Genomic DNA, 17929 nt, shown 5'->3' with positions numbered 1-17929 from the left:
TGCCACAGTGAGCATGTTTTGGTCTAAATAGGCATAATTATTCAGAGAAATGAGAAGAATTCCTATGTTATGCAAAAATCTATTCTTTTATATGACTAACTCTGAAGACAACGTAACTGCCTGTGAGAATGTTTGAGGTTTGCAATTATTGTCAATGCTGAAATTGCTGGGCTTGTTCTCACCACAAAATAAATGTAGTAAAAACCAACATAAAATCAGAGAAATCGGGCTATTTTCCCCCTAATTTTTCATGTATTAGCACATATCATCTATATACATTTTGTCACATTCATGAGCTCTTTGGCAAGAGGTGTGAATTTGGGAAGAAAACATTTTGTTTTCCGTATAAATTTAAGGGAGAAAGTTCACATGTTAACTATACTCTTCAGTTAAATTTGACTTATACTTATTCATTGAGCGCCACCATAATAATTAATGAAGCAGTACTAGCAGAGGCATATTGAATAGGCATTAATGATCACATAGATGAATGCAGAGAACCATTACATCCAACCTTTCTTTAATCCTCAGGAAATGCCTGGCACTAGGGTCCGCATTTCAAGTATGTGTTGAATTTTTTTTTTTTTTAAAACAAGCTTTTAAAAATACTGCTGTCCCTTTGGCCTGAGTAGTGATCCAATGATTTGGGTCTTGCTAGATTGATTCAATAAGGATAAAAATTGATAATGTGGTTCAGTTATCTCTCTGCAAACTGGTTTACCGATAAAGTTGTTTTTCTGAAAGAGTGGAAACCAACTGCAACCAACTGCCTTATGTCCCAAAGATCTTTGTCCCTCTTCATTGTTGCATGGATTCTATTAGGATTGCTTCTTGTTGTCTGCTGGCTTTTTTCTCTCACATGCAGAGTTTACCATACCTATTACCAAACTATTACCTAGTTTTCTGCATTTGCAAGAAAACCTAGGGAGCTCTATCTGACCTTGTGACTTTACTTTCCTCATGCTCAGAGTCTTGCAGAGTGGCGTCTAATGTCTTCAGCTGTGCCCTCTATTAAAAGAAAACTTAAAGAATACCGTTAATTGCTCCATTTAGGCTAACAGCCACATCAGCTTTAAAGGGATCTGTGGTTTTCTGGTAAATCCTTTGATCTATGTGGTAATAGCCATTAACCTCGCTGAGCATAATCAGACTTATGGTAGTTGGCCATTTACATTTCAACTCTTACAATAAGTACAATATTTGGAAAAATTTTAGTAAGTTTAATGAAGTCTCCAAAAATATTTATGTTCACGCATCATTTTAACAGAGCATTAGATTCATGTTATAGAAAAGATGCCATTCTTTATTTAGTAGATTATATAGGTTTACAAATTTATATAGGAGCCTGTTAGGTTAATCTGTTTAAATTCTGCAGAGTTTTGTGTAAAGGGATGTATACGTGGCATCATCAACTTTCCTATTATGACAGCTGCAAGTTTTCTTTCTCCTGCAACTTCGTGTTACTGGACTGAAGGAAGACTGGAAGAGCAAGAATCTGCTGTTTGAATGTTTTGACAAAGAGACTGAGTGACAAAGTGCAGCTTGTCCAGCTTTTTCTGGTGAGATTGTTTCATTTAGCTAACTTGAATCCTAAAATGTTAGGTAACATTTAGGAGTTGGTCCTTTAAGGGGCTCTTTAGTCAGTTATGCCTGGTTGCTAAAGGCAGCTGCACATAATGCTAGTCACAGCATTGGGTATAGCTTAGTCACAGTAGACCTGTAGGCCATTTAGCTAAGGTGAACCTTTCCTTTGCTTTGGTTTTCTGACACAGTTATGAAATACAGCAGTGCAACTACAGCTATGTTCACTCACACACACATTGTTTAGCTGTATGCACAACCCTTTTGTAATTTTACTGTGTAAGAATAGCAACCAGGCAGCAGCCAGGTACCCAGTGAGGGCAGCCATTTTGGCCTAGGGATATAAACTGGGCTGCAGTTTGCTGCAGGAAGGAAGGAGGATACATCAGGCTGAGAGGCTGTTCCAGCCAGTCAGGAGGTAAGGGCAAGGGCTTTGGGGAGGAGGTGACCCCTTGTCCTGGGTAAGATGTAAAACTGCACTGTGCTGGGGAAGGCTGGTCTGCTGGGGCTCCTAGTGGCATGGGAGCCCCCAGGAAATGCCAGGCCAGTTACCTCCTTGGTGAAAGGCGGATTGGGGCGCCTTAATAACCCCAGCCCCACCCCCCTGGTGGTGTTCTAGAAAGCAGGGGGAGCCCAGGGCTCAGTGAAGGAGCCCTGAGGCAGAGCTTAGGCCAGAGGAGGGACCTAGGGCCACACCCAGGCAGCAGAGGAAAGCTTGAGAGCGCGAGTCAGACACTGTGTGAGAGGGGTGATGAGTAGAGCGGCCCCATGAGTATGGACAAGTGAGGTGGCTCAGTGTGGGCATAGTAGCCTGGCGAGGGGCTAGGAGTGAAGTAGGCCTACAGTCATAGAATCATTCAGTCGATGCTCAGGTGAGCGTAGCGGGAGATACCCAACAGACTGCACCAGGGCTGACCGAGGAGAGGAGAGCTAAGCCCAAAGCCGGGTAAGACCAGGCGGAATGAGTGTGGCCCCTGAGAGAGGGCAGTATGAAAGAGGCTGTGTGAGAGCCAGCGGAGTGAGTGGGATCCCAGTGAGAGAAGGGTAGCGTGTGAGTGGCCCTCTAGAACTGTAGAAAAGAGCCACAACTGTGTGCCCAGTTTGCTGTGGCCATAGGCCGGAGAAGTAACACAGCAATAACATTTGTGAGGCATGGGATCTGTGGAGGAGAAGTTGGAGTGGGTATTAGGCTGTTACCAACAGGGCGAGTGATGGGTAGCCTCCCACCTTTGTAACAACTCTCATATTTTTCCATCAAGGCATGGCAGGAAAGGAAAGCAGGCTGTTACCCCAGGAGTAGGGTGGCTGGTAAAGATCAGATGAGGAGGCCATCCTGTTACATACTGGTAGTTACAAAGTGAGAGCAAGTATTATGAATTTGAGCAGTTCTGGAATAAATTCAGTAACTATTTAAAATTCAGCATAAAATATAGGAACATAGGTCACCAAGGCAATTGAGCATCCAGTCTCTTGCATTTAACCTGAGGAATCCCCATAGTTACCACATCACACTCTCAAACTCTCCTACAAAGTACAGTACCTGAAACACCAAGAATACTCTATTACATGACAGGTAAAACAGAGGAGATGAGAGTATTGCTAGTGCCTTGCCACTGCAATAATAGTGAAGCATCTGATTAATATTTCCTCAGAAGATCCTAGGAAAAGGACTGGGCCCCACACACATTACTGAGGAAGGTAACATTCTCTTCTTCACAATGCTGCATGCTGATCTGACGTAGGGGAGGAATTTCTTGTTAACCCCAGATTTAGCAATCAGCATGACCTAGAGTGAGGGAGCAAGTTTCTCTAGCTAGGAACCTTTACAAACCTCAACAGCATCAATGTACCACAGCCAAAATGCCCCCTGTTAATTGAGGCCAACTTCCTTGTGCCTCAACAGAAGATAAAAAACCTGGAAGCTAATGCAGTAATGAAGACAAAAATAATCCTACCTGGTCTCAACTAGTGACCACTAAAAGCTATGAGGCATGGTGATTATCAGATGACTTCCACACCACAAAGCAACACCATATTAACCTAACCTGGGGATTGCAGATACATGACTGCATATATGATAAAGAATGATTGTTGAGCCAGATTCCTTGTCCTATCAAACCAATTGTACTGTAACCTTGTTCAGTTCAGTGGTAAAGTGATTCAGGTTCCTTGCTTCTAGCATTTAGTCTTTAAAACAATTCCTCTTCTCTGATAATTAGAAATATTGGAGGGAAACATAGGAGGCCTTTGATCTGGTATCCCATGATGTTCTCATGGGAGAATTGAAGGATTGCGGTCTAAGCTATTCGACAGTTAGGTGGGTAGGAAGCTGGTTGTGGGGTAGGACCCAGGGAATTCTAATGAACAGATCTGTGTCATCCTGGGGAGAAGTGGCCAGTGGTGTCCTGTAGGGGTCCATGCTTGGTCCAGTGCTTTTCAGTATCTTTATCAGTGATTTGGATGTGGGGGTGAAGAATTCACTGGCCAAGTTCGCAGATGACACCAAGTTATGGAGGAGCAAGGTCATGCTTGAAAATAGGCTGCAGATACAGGTGGACCTAGACAGGTTGGCAACTTTGGTGGATAGGAACCAGATTAAGTTCAATACTGAGAAGTGTAAAGTGATTTGTGTGGGGATGAGTGATCCCCAACATACTTACAGGCTTGGTGGTGTCAAACTGACTAGCACCGTGACTGAAAGGGACCGAGGGGTAATAATAGACTGTAGTATGCACGTGAGCCGTCTGTGTGATGCTGTAGCCAGCATGGCAAACAATACTCAGGCATGCATCAACTGATGCATCTTAAGGAAAACTGAGGAAGAGATTCTTTTGCTTCACTCAGGCGTGGTGAGACTGTAGCTGAAGTACTGTGTCCAGTTGTGGGTGCCACACTTCAGCAAGGACATGGAAAAGCTTGAGTCCGTAGAGGAGCCACTGTATGATCAGAAACTTGCGAGGCAAGCCGTACAAGGAAAGGTTGAGAGACTTGGGTCTCTTCAGATTAAAAAAATAGAAGGATGGGACTTGGTAGCAGCTTACCTCTATATCAGGGGAGTACATCAAGGGCTCGGTGAACAGCTGTTCACCAGGGCACCCTTGGGCACCTCCAGGGTACCTCCTGGCCATTACCAGGAGTAATGGCCACAAATTCCTGGAAGACCATTTCAGGCTTAACACTAGGAAAAACTTCTTCACAGTTAGGGTGTCCAGACTGGAATAAACTCCCTCCAGAGGTGGTGCAATCACCTACCTTGGAAATCTTCAAGAGGAGACTGGATAGTCACCTAGCTGGGGTCACTGGACCTCAGCTGTCTTTCCTGCCTAGTGCAGGGGGGCTGGAACGGATGATCTTGTGAGGTTCCCTTCCAGCCCCTTACAATCTATGAATCTATTCTTATTTCCAATCTAAGTTTATAATTAATAATTTGTAACCATCACTAGTTAAAGTGTAAATATAGAGTGAGAATATAAAATAATGTACATTGGGAACATTTTGTACAGGAGTCTTTACTAAGCAACCCTGTGTAGATACACATTGATTATTTAACAAATATTTTTCTGTTTATGTATTATCGCCTGTGTTTACTGGGTTTAAAATGGCTTGGATGTTGACTGTTTAAATTTGTTTTGCTGATGGTCTACCCAGAACAGCTTAGACATTTGACACTGCTTGTATCTATTTTTCTGCTCATAAATTTTGGTCATTTATCTATTATCTAAATAGTCTACTAAGACAAGTAATAGAAAGATGGAAGATACTAGGATAGGTCAGCCTCATAGAGGAAAGCGAAAAGGTAAAACTGTATAAAAGTTGTAGTTCAGTGGGCTTATTCAAGATAGGAAAAGGGGGCTTTTTGAAGCCAGATGGTTCAGCAGTTTGTCTAAATGAAGAGTCTCCAGTTCACTTCTCTAATTCCTTGTTGATGAACAATTCATTCTAAATGAGCTCAGCCTATTTCATTCCCTGGCAGTTTCTGTTGTGGAGATGGTTGCTTCTAGTTGACATTCTGTTGAGGGAGAAAGAATTGAATTCTCATGGCAGCCATTGGATAGAATCCGGAAAAGGAAGAAGAGATTGTTTTGGCCTGTAAAGAGGTACTAATGCAGTATTGCAACCTTAAGGAAGCACTCAAGCCTGGGATGTGGAGGGAGATTTTCTTTCCCATACTTTTCTTTCTGTCCCTTTTTTCTTCTGTGCAACCACTAGCATTTAGCAAACAGTGGCTTCTGAAATTTTGTAATGCCTTTAAATGCTAAGTTGAGAGTTGCTCTTAATTTACCTTCTTGAGTAAAACTTGAAAAGTAGCCCAGCTGTCAGCTAAGTGCAGGGGACTGTAGTGAGCAGCAGGAAGAAGAATGTGGCATCCTGCCTCTTAAATCTATCTTCAGGACTCAGCGATGGATCTGAGAATTGTGTTAATGCATCATTAGAGCAGGTTTTGTGCACCTTAATTAACTATGATCAAAGCTTACAAAGAGAAAAAGAAAAAGATTATATCCTAAATCAATAACTGAATTTTGTATGTAATCATAAGCAACAGATAAAATGCATTATTCTAAAATAAAAATTCTCTTTTTAGACGTTTCTAAAACAAATTCTAAAAAAATGTAGACAGCCTGTTTCTCACCCATTGACTCCTCAGTCTACATCTTCAGTGCCTGCCTGCCTTGTATGGATACGAGCCCAGCCTCTGGCTTCTTTACTTTTTATTCCATGCAGGAAGAGCACACACCAACTGCTGAACCTTCCTCAGCCTGATGAAATTTTTTTCCAACTATTTAAGTTGGTCTAATAAAAGATACCAGATTCACCCAAAGAACCTTGTCTGCCTAAAAAATCCTTTCTATTTTTATATTCCTGCCAAATTCTGGGATTAGAATGAAGTGTTTCCTTGATATCTCAAACCTTTGAACACGGGGCAACACAGCAGGTGTTTGAGATGACATCAGGTTTCTATCTCTTAAAAAGGTCCAAAGATGGAGATCCCACAACATATATAGTAATCTAGTCCAATTTTTAAATCACCCTCATAGTAAGAGAGTTCTTTTTAATAGCCAACCTAAATTTCCATCCCAGTACCCTTTGTCTGTATATTTATAATATGTTGTCTCTCTTATGCCTAAATTGTAAGCTGTTTGGGACAGGGACTGTTTCTGTCTTCTGTATGTGTACATATTGTATGTACATGCATCTACAGCTACCCAGAATCTGTGATGCCACCTGAAATGTGCCATAGCCACAAACGTCCTCAGCTTCTTGTTTGTAATGGATTCTTATTGTTCAGGACATATGCCATAAAAATTGTGATTTCAGAAATCTATTGTGAATAAAGTACGTTTTTAAACTTAGAAGAAGATAAGAGCACAGATAGTATTATCTTACTTATTCTTAAACTGTAGTTGTAGTAGCTTACTAGAGAAGTCTGTGATTACATTTCTCACCTGTGTTAAGCTAAATTGAAAGGACAGAAAAGATATTATAAATGTTACAGTGTACTATAATTACTTCTCATATTGCTGGCAGAAATGTTATATATAATGCTGCAACAGTAATATGAAGTATTGTTAATAGTACTCAAGATGTTAGAAAACTTAGAAGTGAAAGTCAGCATGCACTTCTCGATGGATACCTGTACACATTCCAGGAGGCTGCTCCAGTGCACTGTAATTCTAGCATGTTGGGAGTACACTCGATTAATCGAGTCTGCTGGAGCATGCTAGTCATCTTCCCTTGACAAGGTTTCAGTAAAGCGCCCCAGCTGCCATTTTGAAGCATGGGGACTCTGTTACACAAGGTGCTTTAATTAGATTCATAGATTGTAAGGCAGGAAGAAAGCAGCAGAGGGGCAGGTGGTGGGGAAAGCAGAAGCGAGGGAACAGATGGGGGAAGCAGGAGTGAGGAGTAGGAGGCAGGGGAAGCAGTGGCAGGTTGTGGGGAAAGCAGGGGTGGGGGAACAGGCATCCTGTCCCTCATCCCTTGCTCCATGGTTACTCCCACCTCACCATTTACCTCCTTCTGCTGATCTGAGCACAGGTGGGGAGACGAGGGGAGAGAGAAAAGGAATAGGGCATGGTGCAGTGCTGAGCTCCCAGCAGAGTTACTTCCTGCAGCATGGGGCCAGCTGGAAACTAAAGCAGCAGCAATGTGTAGATTCCTTCCTTGGCCAGTAAGGGAGGGAAGGGGTGGGGGAAAGGAAGTGGAAAATCCAGACAGGGAGTAGACCTGATGCATCCCTGTCCCTGCACTGCTGTTTCTCACAGCTCCCAGTTGCGATGCTTCAGTTTTAAGAAGAGGCCTTGTTTTCCCCATGATGAATGGGGAAAAAAACCTCATTTTAGACTTGAGTAAATGTGGTGTCTGGTCAGCTGTTTCTAAAGCATGAAAACTACATTTTTTCAGGTTCTACTGTAGTTTGAAATCCAAAAGGCAGTAATTTGAGTTGGACATTTGATTTGCTAAGTACATTACAATTAGTATACTGCTTCTGAAAGTTGGACCAGGCCTTGATACAAGGCCCATTGAAGTCGGTGGGATCTCTCCATTTATTTTAATAGGTCTTGTTTGCATATTTTTTAGTATTCTTAAGCCTTTGTTCTTTGGGGCTTATATATGTCAGTTGAACTATTTACATTAGAAAGTTAAAGGGGTATAAGGTTTGCAAGACTGGATATGAAGTTATTTCATAATTAAATTATTTCAGTATGGCAGACTAATTGATGGCAGAAGGCAGGGTAGATTTGCACCTTACAGACTAACTAAATTGGATATCATAGTATAATCTTTCAAAATCAAAATCTTTCAAGATCACAGCATCTGATGAAGTAGGCCACTTCATGCTTATGATTTCATATTTCTGATTTAATTAGTCTATAAGGTGCAAATCTACCCTGCCCTTCTGCCTGACTTCAGACCAACAGTGCTACTGGTTATCAAGTTAAGCAAATCATAAGTGTAGCTTTGCTTATGATACATATATTTTAAATAAGATTTTATCTACTCATTTCCTTGTCTAGTAAGTTTTTCTCTGTAGCCTGTTGTGAAAGTTCTGGGTTTAAGTCTTTGTTCCAGTTATGAGGGCTGGACTTAACTGGGGCTTAATAGCAGTGGTGCTGACACACTGGGGCCAGAATGGAGTCTAGCTCCCTTTCCCATAGTTGTACTGACAAATGCTGGAGTAAAATGCAGTACAAATTTATGTTAGTCATTAAGGGGTGTAGGTTGTAGTTGTGTTGGTCTAAGGACATAAGCAGATGGGGTTCTTCGGGTAAATCTGATATCTTTTATTAGACCAACTAATTTACGTTAGCCATTAATGCACTTTCTTTATTTTTTGGTTTGACCATGTCACCCCTCTGCTTGCATCCTTTCCTTCTTTGTGACAAATGTAAACTGTTTTTAGTCTTAAGGCTCTTCCAGCCTATCCCTAATCTGTTTTCTTTCATTCACTACCAAGATTTTCTTGTTTCCAGTCAGTTTTTGATATTGATGCTGTCTCCTTGTCAAATTTTGATCAAGTATCTTCATATTTATGTCTGAAAAGTATTTCCCGTACTTGCTGGCAAAGTTGCCTAATAATCTTCCTTTAAAGCCATCCTTAAAACTCCTTTGATACTTGAAGCAAATTTGAGAGTGGTTATGGGCTGGTCTGCTGACACCAGTGCTTGTTGTAGTTACTAACATTAGAACCTTAGAAAAGTGCTGGAAGGGAGGACCTTGGGAGGTCATCTAGTCTAAATCTCCACTCAAGCCAAGTTCGTAACTGTTTTAAACCATCCTAGGTAAATGTCTCTCTAACTGGCTCTCAAAAAGGTCCGAAGATGGAGATCCCACAACTTCTATAGTATTCTATTCTAATTTTTAAATTGCCCTCATAGTGAGAGAGTTCTTTTTAATAGCCAACCTAAATTTCTGTCTCAGTACTCTTCTGTCTGTATACTATAATACATTGTCTCTCTTATGCCTAGATTGTAAGCTGTTTGGGACAGGGACTGTTTCTTTCTTCTCTATGTGTACAGTATGTAACACAGTGGAGTAGTGGTCCATGGCTATGTCTCTCAGTGCCTCTGTACAACAAGCTAAAGTAATTGCTTTAAAAATCAATGAGGAACAGACCTTGAACGAGGATTTTGTGTGTTCAAATGGTCACATTTCAGAATAGAATCACATTCCAGGGTTACTTACAGACTGCTAGATACAGCTAGAGGAGAGTTTACCATTAACAGATTCACTGTTGCATTGTTCAGCTATGCAGCAAATGTTCTACTGAAATCAATTGATAGTTGTGATATATAACTAGGGGTGTGTGAAATAGTCTGTATTCTATTTGGATTTGGCCCAATTTCAGGGGACAGTGATTCGATTCCCTGATTTGGATCACTGTCCCGATTCAATTCGGCTGAATCTGAAGGTTTGATTCTGATTCTGAGAATCAGCTATCTTAGCTATAAACACAGCTTTATATGCTTTTTCTATGTACCTCGAGGTACCAGGCATGGCTCATGAATGCTAAGATGGTGGGACAGATGGAGCATCCCCCAGGAGTGCGAGGGTCCCCCCGTGTGCTCGGTGGCAGACCACCCCCCTGCACCTGACTTGATGATCAGCCATCGATGGGAAGCTGGGTGACAGCGACCATGAGCTGATCACCTTCAGAAGTTCTTGACTTCAGAAAAGCCAACTTTGACAAACTCAAGAGGCTTGTCGGTCAGGCCCTCAGGGACCATGACCCCAGGGAGATGGGAGTTCGAGAAGAGTGGTTGCTTCTCAAGGAAGCGATCCTCAATGCACAAGCTAAATCTATTCCAACACGGAGGAAAGGCAGCAAGAAGGCACAGCAGCCCTCCTGGCTCTCCAGGGACCTAGCGGACCTCCTGTGGCTAAAAAGGAAAGCCTACAAAGGATGGAGGACGGGATTCACCTCCAAGGAGGATTATTCTGCACTGGTCCGGTCCTGCAGGGAGCAAACCAGGAAAGTCAAGGTTGCAACTGAACTCCAACTAGCTTCAAGCATCAACGACAACAGTCCTTTTTCAGATATGTGGGGAGCCGGAGGAAAAGCAAGGGCAACGTTGGACCCCTGCTAAACCAGATGGAGCAACTGATAACTGACGCTCAGGAAAAAGCCAACCTATGAAATAGGTACTTTGCGTCAGTCTTTCATCAGTCCCATGGGACGCCCATGCCTGCTATGGGACAGGGAGTTCCGGGTGATGGGGATCCCCTACCCTCCATAAATGCTGACCTCGTGAAGGAACAACTTGAGAAGCTGGATACCTTCAAGTCAGCCGGCCCTGACAATCTGCACCCCAGGGTACTCAAGGAGCTGGCGAGCATCATAGCCCAGCCCCTGGCATGGATCTTTGAAAACTCCTGGCGCTCTGGTATAGTGCCCAAAGACTGGAAGAAGGCCAATGTGGTGCCAATCTTCAAGAAAGGGAGGAGAGTGGATACGGCTAACTACAGGCCCATTAACCTGACTTCTATCCTGGGGAAGATCTTAGAAAAGTTTATTAAGGAGGCCATCCTTGATGGACTGGCCCAGGCTAACATCCTAAGGGATAGTCAGCACGCGTTTGTTGCCGGTAGGTCTTGTTTGACCAGTCTCATTTCCTTCTATGACCAGGTGACCTATCACCTGGACAAGGGAGAAGAGATTGATGTCATATATCTTGACTTCAAAAAAGCTTTTGATCTGGTATCCCACGATCACCTCTTGGCCAGACTGGCCAGTTGCGGCCTTGGCTCCACCACGATCCGCTGGCTGGGAAATTGGCTCCGTGTTCGGACCCAGAGGGTTGTAATTGATGGCAGTCACTCATCGCCGATGACACCAAACTTTGGGGAAAGCATCCATGCCAGAAGATAGGCGGGTGATCCAGGCTGACCTGGACAAGCTCAGCAAATGGGCGGACGAGAACCTGATGGTGTTTAACACCGAAAAATGCAAGGTTCTCCACCTTGGGAGGAAAAACCTGCAGCATCCTTATAGGCTCGGCAGTGCTACGTTGGATAGCACTACAGAAGAAAGAGACTTGGGGGTCATCATTGACCACAAGATGAACATGAGCCTGCAATGCGATGCTGCAGCTAATAAAGCGACCAAAACGCTGGCTTGCATCCATAGATGCTTCTCGAGCAAATCCTGGGACATCATTCTCCCCTTGTACTCGGCCTTGGTGAGGCCGCAGCTGGAGTACTGCGTCCAGTTTTGGGCTCCACAATTCAAAAAGGATGTGGAGAAGCTTGAGAGAGTCCAGAGGAGAGCCACGCGCATGATCAGAGGTCAGGAAAACAGATCTTACGATGATAGGCTGAGAGACATGGGACTCTTTAGCCTGGAAAAGCACAGGCTCAGGGGTGCTCTGATGGCCACCTGTAAGTTTATCAAGGGTGACCACCAGGATCTGGGGGAATGTTTGTTCACCAGAGCGCCCCAAGGGATGACTAGGTCGAATGGTCATAAACTCCTGCAAGACCGTTTGAGGCTGGACATAAGGAAGAATTTCTTTACTGTCCGAGCCCCCAAGGTCTGGAACAGTCTGCCAGCGGAGGTGGTTCAAGCACCTACATTGAACACCTTCAAGAGTAAATTGGATGCTTATCTTGCTGGTATCCTATGACCCCAGCTGACTTCCTGCCCTTTGGGCAGGGGGCTGGACTCGATGATCTCCCGAGGTCCCTTCCAGCCCTTATGTCTGTGAAATCTATGAAATCTATGAAGTCACAGGGACCATGGGTGCCCCCCCAGCCCAGGAGGCACCAGTTGATGAGCCATGGGAAGGGGGAGGGCGGGGTCCTCTGAGGTGGACCCAGAAGTGGACCAGAAGTAATTCTGGTCCACTTCTGGATCTGCCACTGAGTGTCCAGCCCCCCCACCGCACTTATCTGCCCCGCCATCTCAGCATTAATGAGCTGGGTCTAGTACCTTGAGGTATGTAGAAAAAACATATAAAGCTGCCTCTGTGGGTGAATTGTTGAATCTCTCAATTTGGAGGGATAAATGGGTCTCCTGATTCGATTCGGATTCGGGGAGATTTGGCCACCAAATCGGGCTGAATCTCCTCCGAATTGAATCAGCAACTGAAGCTTCGTACATCCCTAATAGATAATCAGGATACATTCATTGGGTGATAAACCTCCCAGCAACAGTAAAGCCATCAAAGAAAAGATTAAGTGGGATTTACTAATGCTGTCATTTGGGATAATGATTGTTATTTACTGATGCATAATATTATGGTTGAATGTTGTTTTCTGCCTGTTGATAACTGATTTTTAATGCTCTCACTTTTTCAGTTTTGCAAGCATGAAATTAACTTTTTAACGTGCGTGTTATTAACCTGTTGTTAATTTCCACAGCTCCAGTACAGTTTTTTTTAATACAGACTTTAAAAAGTATATTTTACACCTTGTCTTTAAACATCCTAGTGTCTTGTGTGTTAATTTTTTAGATTAATCGAGCCCCAAGCTTTGGAACAGATCAAAAAATAGACTATGATGTGAAAAAAGGAGTCCTGCTAAATGCATTAAAGCTTCTCAACATACGGTAAACCTGTGTTCAAAAACCTTATTTTGGCTCTTTTTATGTTGGTTTTCCTTCTTTGTTGGAAAATTATAGGACTTTTACTATAAAGGGAAATTTTGTTACCAGTTTTAAAATTGTGTGAAAGGCATAGCTTCTCTGTAGATCATTTTAACTGGTGTAACTGATCCAGTAAACTTCACTCCTCATTAGTGTGCATATCAAAAAGGTGGTGATGATAGCTTTGATGCTAGCCTTTCCGTATTCTTATTTTAATAATCTTTTTCACAGGTCTCACAGTGAGGATAATAAACTCTGGCTTGGGAAGGCTGTCACCATTCTAGTTTTCAGTGCACAACTCATTTGCAGTGGTGGCGGTGTACACAACTACAGCCTGTTTCCACTAGCACCAAAACACAGAATGATGATAAACTTGAGAATGATGCTATAGATGTAGTTTTTAAATCATTTTGATTTAAGGTCATCTTTGTACATTGGTTGGTAGCATGAGGTTTATACAAGAATATTTAAGGCTGAAGGTCTCTAAGCCCTAAGAATTATTTATATTACATTTTATGCTATAGCTACTACAGATTTTGTGTGTGTTTGTATGTATATATAGTATTATATTATAAAAATGTTGTATCTATAGCATATAATATTTGGCGGGAGAAAAGAAAGGTTTTTTTATTATAGAATACCCGTCAGCTCCAGTATCCTGTAACAGGTTATGACACAACAGTGTGTAGTAGGTTTTGATCTTGCACTTGGTTCTGAAAGGACAGATTTTTATTCCTGTCCAAAGTCCACACTGCACTCTGCACAGGCAGTAGGGTTGGTCTGCCTGCTTGCTTGGAGTTCTTTTAAAACTGAGGGGGTTGACCTCAGGGACTGTTTCCAACTGTGTAGATGCCATTGACTGATATGGGCCATATACCATAAATGCACCAGACAAGTATATTTAAAATATTTGATAAGAAGACTAACAGTTTAGCTGCATTCACAGCAATGCAGTGCAGCCTTTAATTCTGTTTTAAAGGAAACTACCTTTTGGATTACTGAGTCAAATCTGAATGTTGTCTCTTTTTTTTTAGGCCAAGTGATAAAAGAAGAAACTTAGCTCAACAGAAAGCTGAGGCTCAAAAGAGACTTTATGGTCAAGGCTCAATGAAAAGACTATCACCAGGTTCCTCTGATTGGGAAAAACAGCGGCACACACTGGAAAGGAGAAAAGAAGAGTTGGTATAAAAGAATTTAACACAGCTACTTCTCTTCCTTCTTCAAGGATTGTAGTTCCTCAGTTTTAATTAATTGGCTTTCTTCATTTCTAGAAAGAGAGACTTGCACAAGTACGTAAACAGATTTCCAAAGAAGAGCATGAAAATAGACACATGGGGAACTACAGGTACTGTCTTTATCCAAGAGTGGACAGCATTCAGTGTTTTATTTAGGGATAATGGAAATAAATATTGTGACTGGATGGTGATTTTCTGATGAAGAATTTACAGTTGTGTTGTAGCAGTGGTTGTCCAGAGATTTTTTTTTCCAACCAAATATATAGCTGGGAAAGATGTTAGACAGGATTTTGGGTGCAAAATGCCCTTTTCCCAGTCTTCAGGATTTGAGATTCATCTGGGACTTAAAGGTAGGCCTTTTGGGTTTAAAAGCCTGCCTAACATCTTTCCCAACTATAGGGGTGGTGTAGTAAAAGACCAAACAAATACCGTTTCTGAAAAAAGGCATGGGCATTTAGTTAAAATATTTAATATGTCCATCAGCTGAAAATTTTTACAGCAATTGCTCTTTGCATCTAATGTATTTGCATCTATGCATTTACAAGTCTTGAGTCACTATGGTGTTCATGTACCAATGTCTTTATGTGAAAGTCTGGGTTATTTCTGTTGAATGCCGAACACTTAGACAAAACTTCTATTGTTAATAATTTGTACTCAGGAAAATGGGTAATAATGATGATGGATCTCTACAAAAGGGGCACTAGGTATTTTTCTGTTGTAATAACAAAAGATAAACACTTTATTCTAGGGTTTATTATAATCTAGGCAGGCAGTATCCGACTCATTTGACCCAGCCTGCAGATAGGTGCTGCACTGTGCATGCAGCATGTAGGGTCAGCCTTGAGCAGGTGCTGCAGACAGCACATACTCTGGATTGGCTCCTCATGCTGTAGAGAAAACACTGTGCTCATCTGGCCCTCTGCCGCATGCACATGTGTGCACTGATCTGGCTCTGCATGCTGGATCTGGGCAGATTTGGTACACTAGTCTAATACAGGGTGCTCTACCCAGCATGTAGGTCCATTCTGAGACCCACAGGCAGCATTATGAGTTGGACCATAGGGTTCCACAAACCTTAACTTTGACACCCCTGATCTAAACCAAGGGATCCCCATGCTTTAATGGCTCACATGCAGCCTTCTAAAAAATCCTGTTTGCAGTACCTCACGCAAGTTTTTCTATTCATGCGTACTTACCATAGGTTTTGTTAGCTTAACTTAAGTATATCTGGATTCTGAAGTGTGATTTCATGGATTTCAGTGCCTGCTGTGCAGTAGTAGGACACCTAAATTGCAGCCAGGCAAATTATCAAGTAGACTCAACTGGACTGTTGTCAAGATCTGCAGAAGCATGTCAGCCATGGTTTGGTGATGCAGGCAGAGAGGAACTAGCAAAAAGGAGTTTTGGTCTCTTGTGGTGATAGGGATTATGGTACAACTTGAAGGGGCTGGCTGAGGAATAGGCAGCTGGCCCAGTCTGTGCCACTCTATCAAGGTTGGGCTGGTTTGTTTCCCATCAGTGATCTAGGTGCCTGTACTCTGCAGCATAACTAGATGCATTGTGGCGGCCCTGCTGAAGGGCCCATTTCACTGTCTGTGCTCAGTGTGGGTCCCCAAAGATTCCAGCCATTGCCTTGATAAAAGTTTCAGCCTGGTCAAGGAGGGGGTTTGAGGACTGTAAGAGTGCGGAGACCCAGGCCAGGGCATCTCCAGTCAGGAGGCTGATTATCAACCTCACCCTGGCAGTGTCTGAAGCATATGTTTGGGGGCATAGCTAGAAAGCTGGGTAGCATTGATTCATGAAACCTGGAAACTATAGGGATTCCGATTAAATTTACTCGGTAGGGGAATCTTGGGTTCAGGGTTTGCTGGAGGGGCCAGATGAACAGTTGGACTGGGGTGGAGGGAGAGGAGGGGAGTGGGGCATGGTCGGCGCCTGTAGATCTGTGATTTGGGGTTGCAAAGATCCCCGTGAACAAAGGTTTGGGCCCTGAGATCTGACCTGGTAACTTGTTCATCCTGCTACCTCACCAGAATATTAATTGGGCTATACAAGCTATCAGGGTCCACGGAAGTGTTGGGTCTAGTGGTTAGTACCTGGAGGATTTTACCAGCATCTGTATTGAGGGGTTGGAGGGAAGCCGAAGTCAAACCAGGGTTCATGTGCTGGGCCAGAAGTTAATGTCAGGAAGCCAGCTGAAGTCAAAGTGGGGTTCTGAAGTTCAAGGACTGGGTACATGGGCAGGAATGCAGGAGCAGGCACCAGCCAGGTCACATGAACCAGAACTACTCACAGACTGAATCCAGTTTGTTGTGCAGCAGGGGCCAGGTGCTGCAAAAACTCCTTAAAAGCAGCCCTAGAACCAGTCAGCAGGCTGAGGGTCAGCTGGCCCTGTTCAGCGGGGTGGGTGTTGCTGACCTGTTTGCTCGGCAACAGTATAGAGGCCTTACAACTCTCGTAATTCAACTTGTTCATCCCAACCCAACTTCATTGCCAAGACTATGAGGGAATTCCTCATATGCTGTCTGCTTCTTAGGCCTATGGGGACCAGTTTGCAGGTTCTGCAGGGCCTGAGGTGCAGAGGGAGCTCCTGCTCTGCAAAAGATTCCTGTGTGGAGGATTGCAAAGTTTGCAGCTGTTCTGAACCCAACCCATAAGCATATGTCTTTGAGAGGTGTTCTGGCAGCATAATATAAAACTTTATCCATTTTCTTCTTGTCTGGCTTGGTGCATGCTGAAGCCTGGGTCTAAGAGAAAGCCAGCTCTGTGTCAGATAAGAGCATAGTGCCTATGTGCACAGCCACAGTCCTCAATGCACCACTAAGTAAAATCTATATGTTGGTATAGTCAGTGAGTACTGTTCATCATTGCAGCTTAAAGCTATTGAAAGAATTTTGTTTGCGTAGGTGTTTTCTGCTACTTTGCAGGGGATGCAATGACTTGTAAAGAATTTTTTTTGTCACGTACTTGGTACCATTGGCAGTATTCCATGGGCCAGTTGGGGAACTTCTTGTCTTGGCAAATCACCCATGGTGTTAATCAAATCCTTCACAAGAAATCTTTGTTTTGCCAGAAATCTCTGCAGTTGATATTTGATAGTAACACCGAAAGGGAAAAAGGGCAACATTAACAGAACAACCCCTAGATTGAGAGAGTAGGAAAAGTGAATATTTTTGTCATTCTTGTATTATGCATAGTTCAGTTAGATACCAGAATCCAAACCCCAAATCTGGGAGAGGTTCCCTGATTCCAGGGTCCTGGTGCACTGGGGTTGTGTATATTTATTCATCTTTGGTTAAAACAAATATTTTATAAAATTATGGTAATTCCTCTTTTTCCAGCATTAGACACAACGCTATAAAGAAGGGCAGTTGCTACTGCAGAGCTGTTTGACTTTCTCTGTAGTGGCAGTAGCAGGTCTTGAACTTTTGGTTAAATTCCTGTCCTGTACATTTTATTGGGAAGGTTCTGGGAGATCTTATAGTCTGGCTGCAAGCCTATATTGTCATATTTCATTAATATTGTTACCTTT

At 42.9% G+C, this 17929-nt stretch overlaps 1 protein-coding gene across 13 annotated transcripts in view; it reads left to right on the top strand.

Annotated features, from left to right (window-relative positions):
- The window catches only part of TTLL7 (tubulin tyrosine ligase like 7), a 131782-nt gene that overhangs the window by 65907 nt on the left and 47946 nt on the right, over nt 1-17929 (top strand). For all 13 annotated transcript variants that reach the window (XR_016442491.1, XR_016442490.1, XR_016442486.1 and 10 more), the window contains 3 exons: nt 13032-13126; nt 14197-14344; nt 14434-14507. Coding sequence is in view for 7 of the 13 variants with exons in the window: in XM_090048362.1 (XP_089904488.1) it covers nt 13032-13126; nt 14197-14344; nt 14434-14507 (317 nt within the window). In the remaining 6 variants the exon portion in view is untranslated. The remainder of the gene's footprint in view (nt 1-13031; nt 13127-14196; nt 14345-14433; nt 14508-17929) is intronic.

This window comes from Crocodylus siamensis, chromosome 5 (genome assembly GCF_052110815.1).
Source record: "Crocodylus siamensis isolate JL-2025a chromosome 5, ASM5211081v1, whole genome shotgun sequence".
Taxonomy (NCBI): Eukaryota; Metazoa; Chordata; order Crocodylia; family Crocodylidae; genus Crocodylus; species Crocodylus siamensis.
The sequence above is the reverse complement of the archived record's forward strand: the minus strand, read 5'-3'. Positions and strand labels throughout refer to the sequence as shown.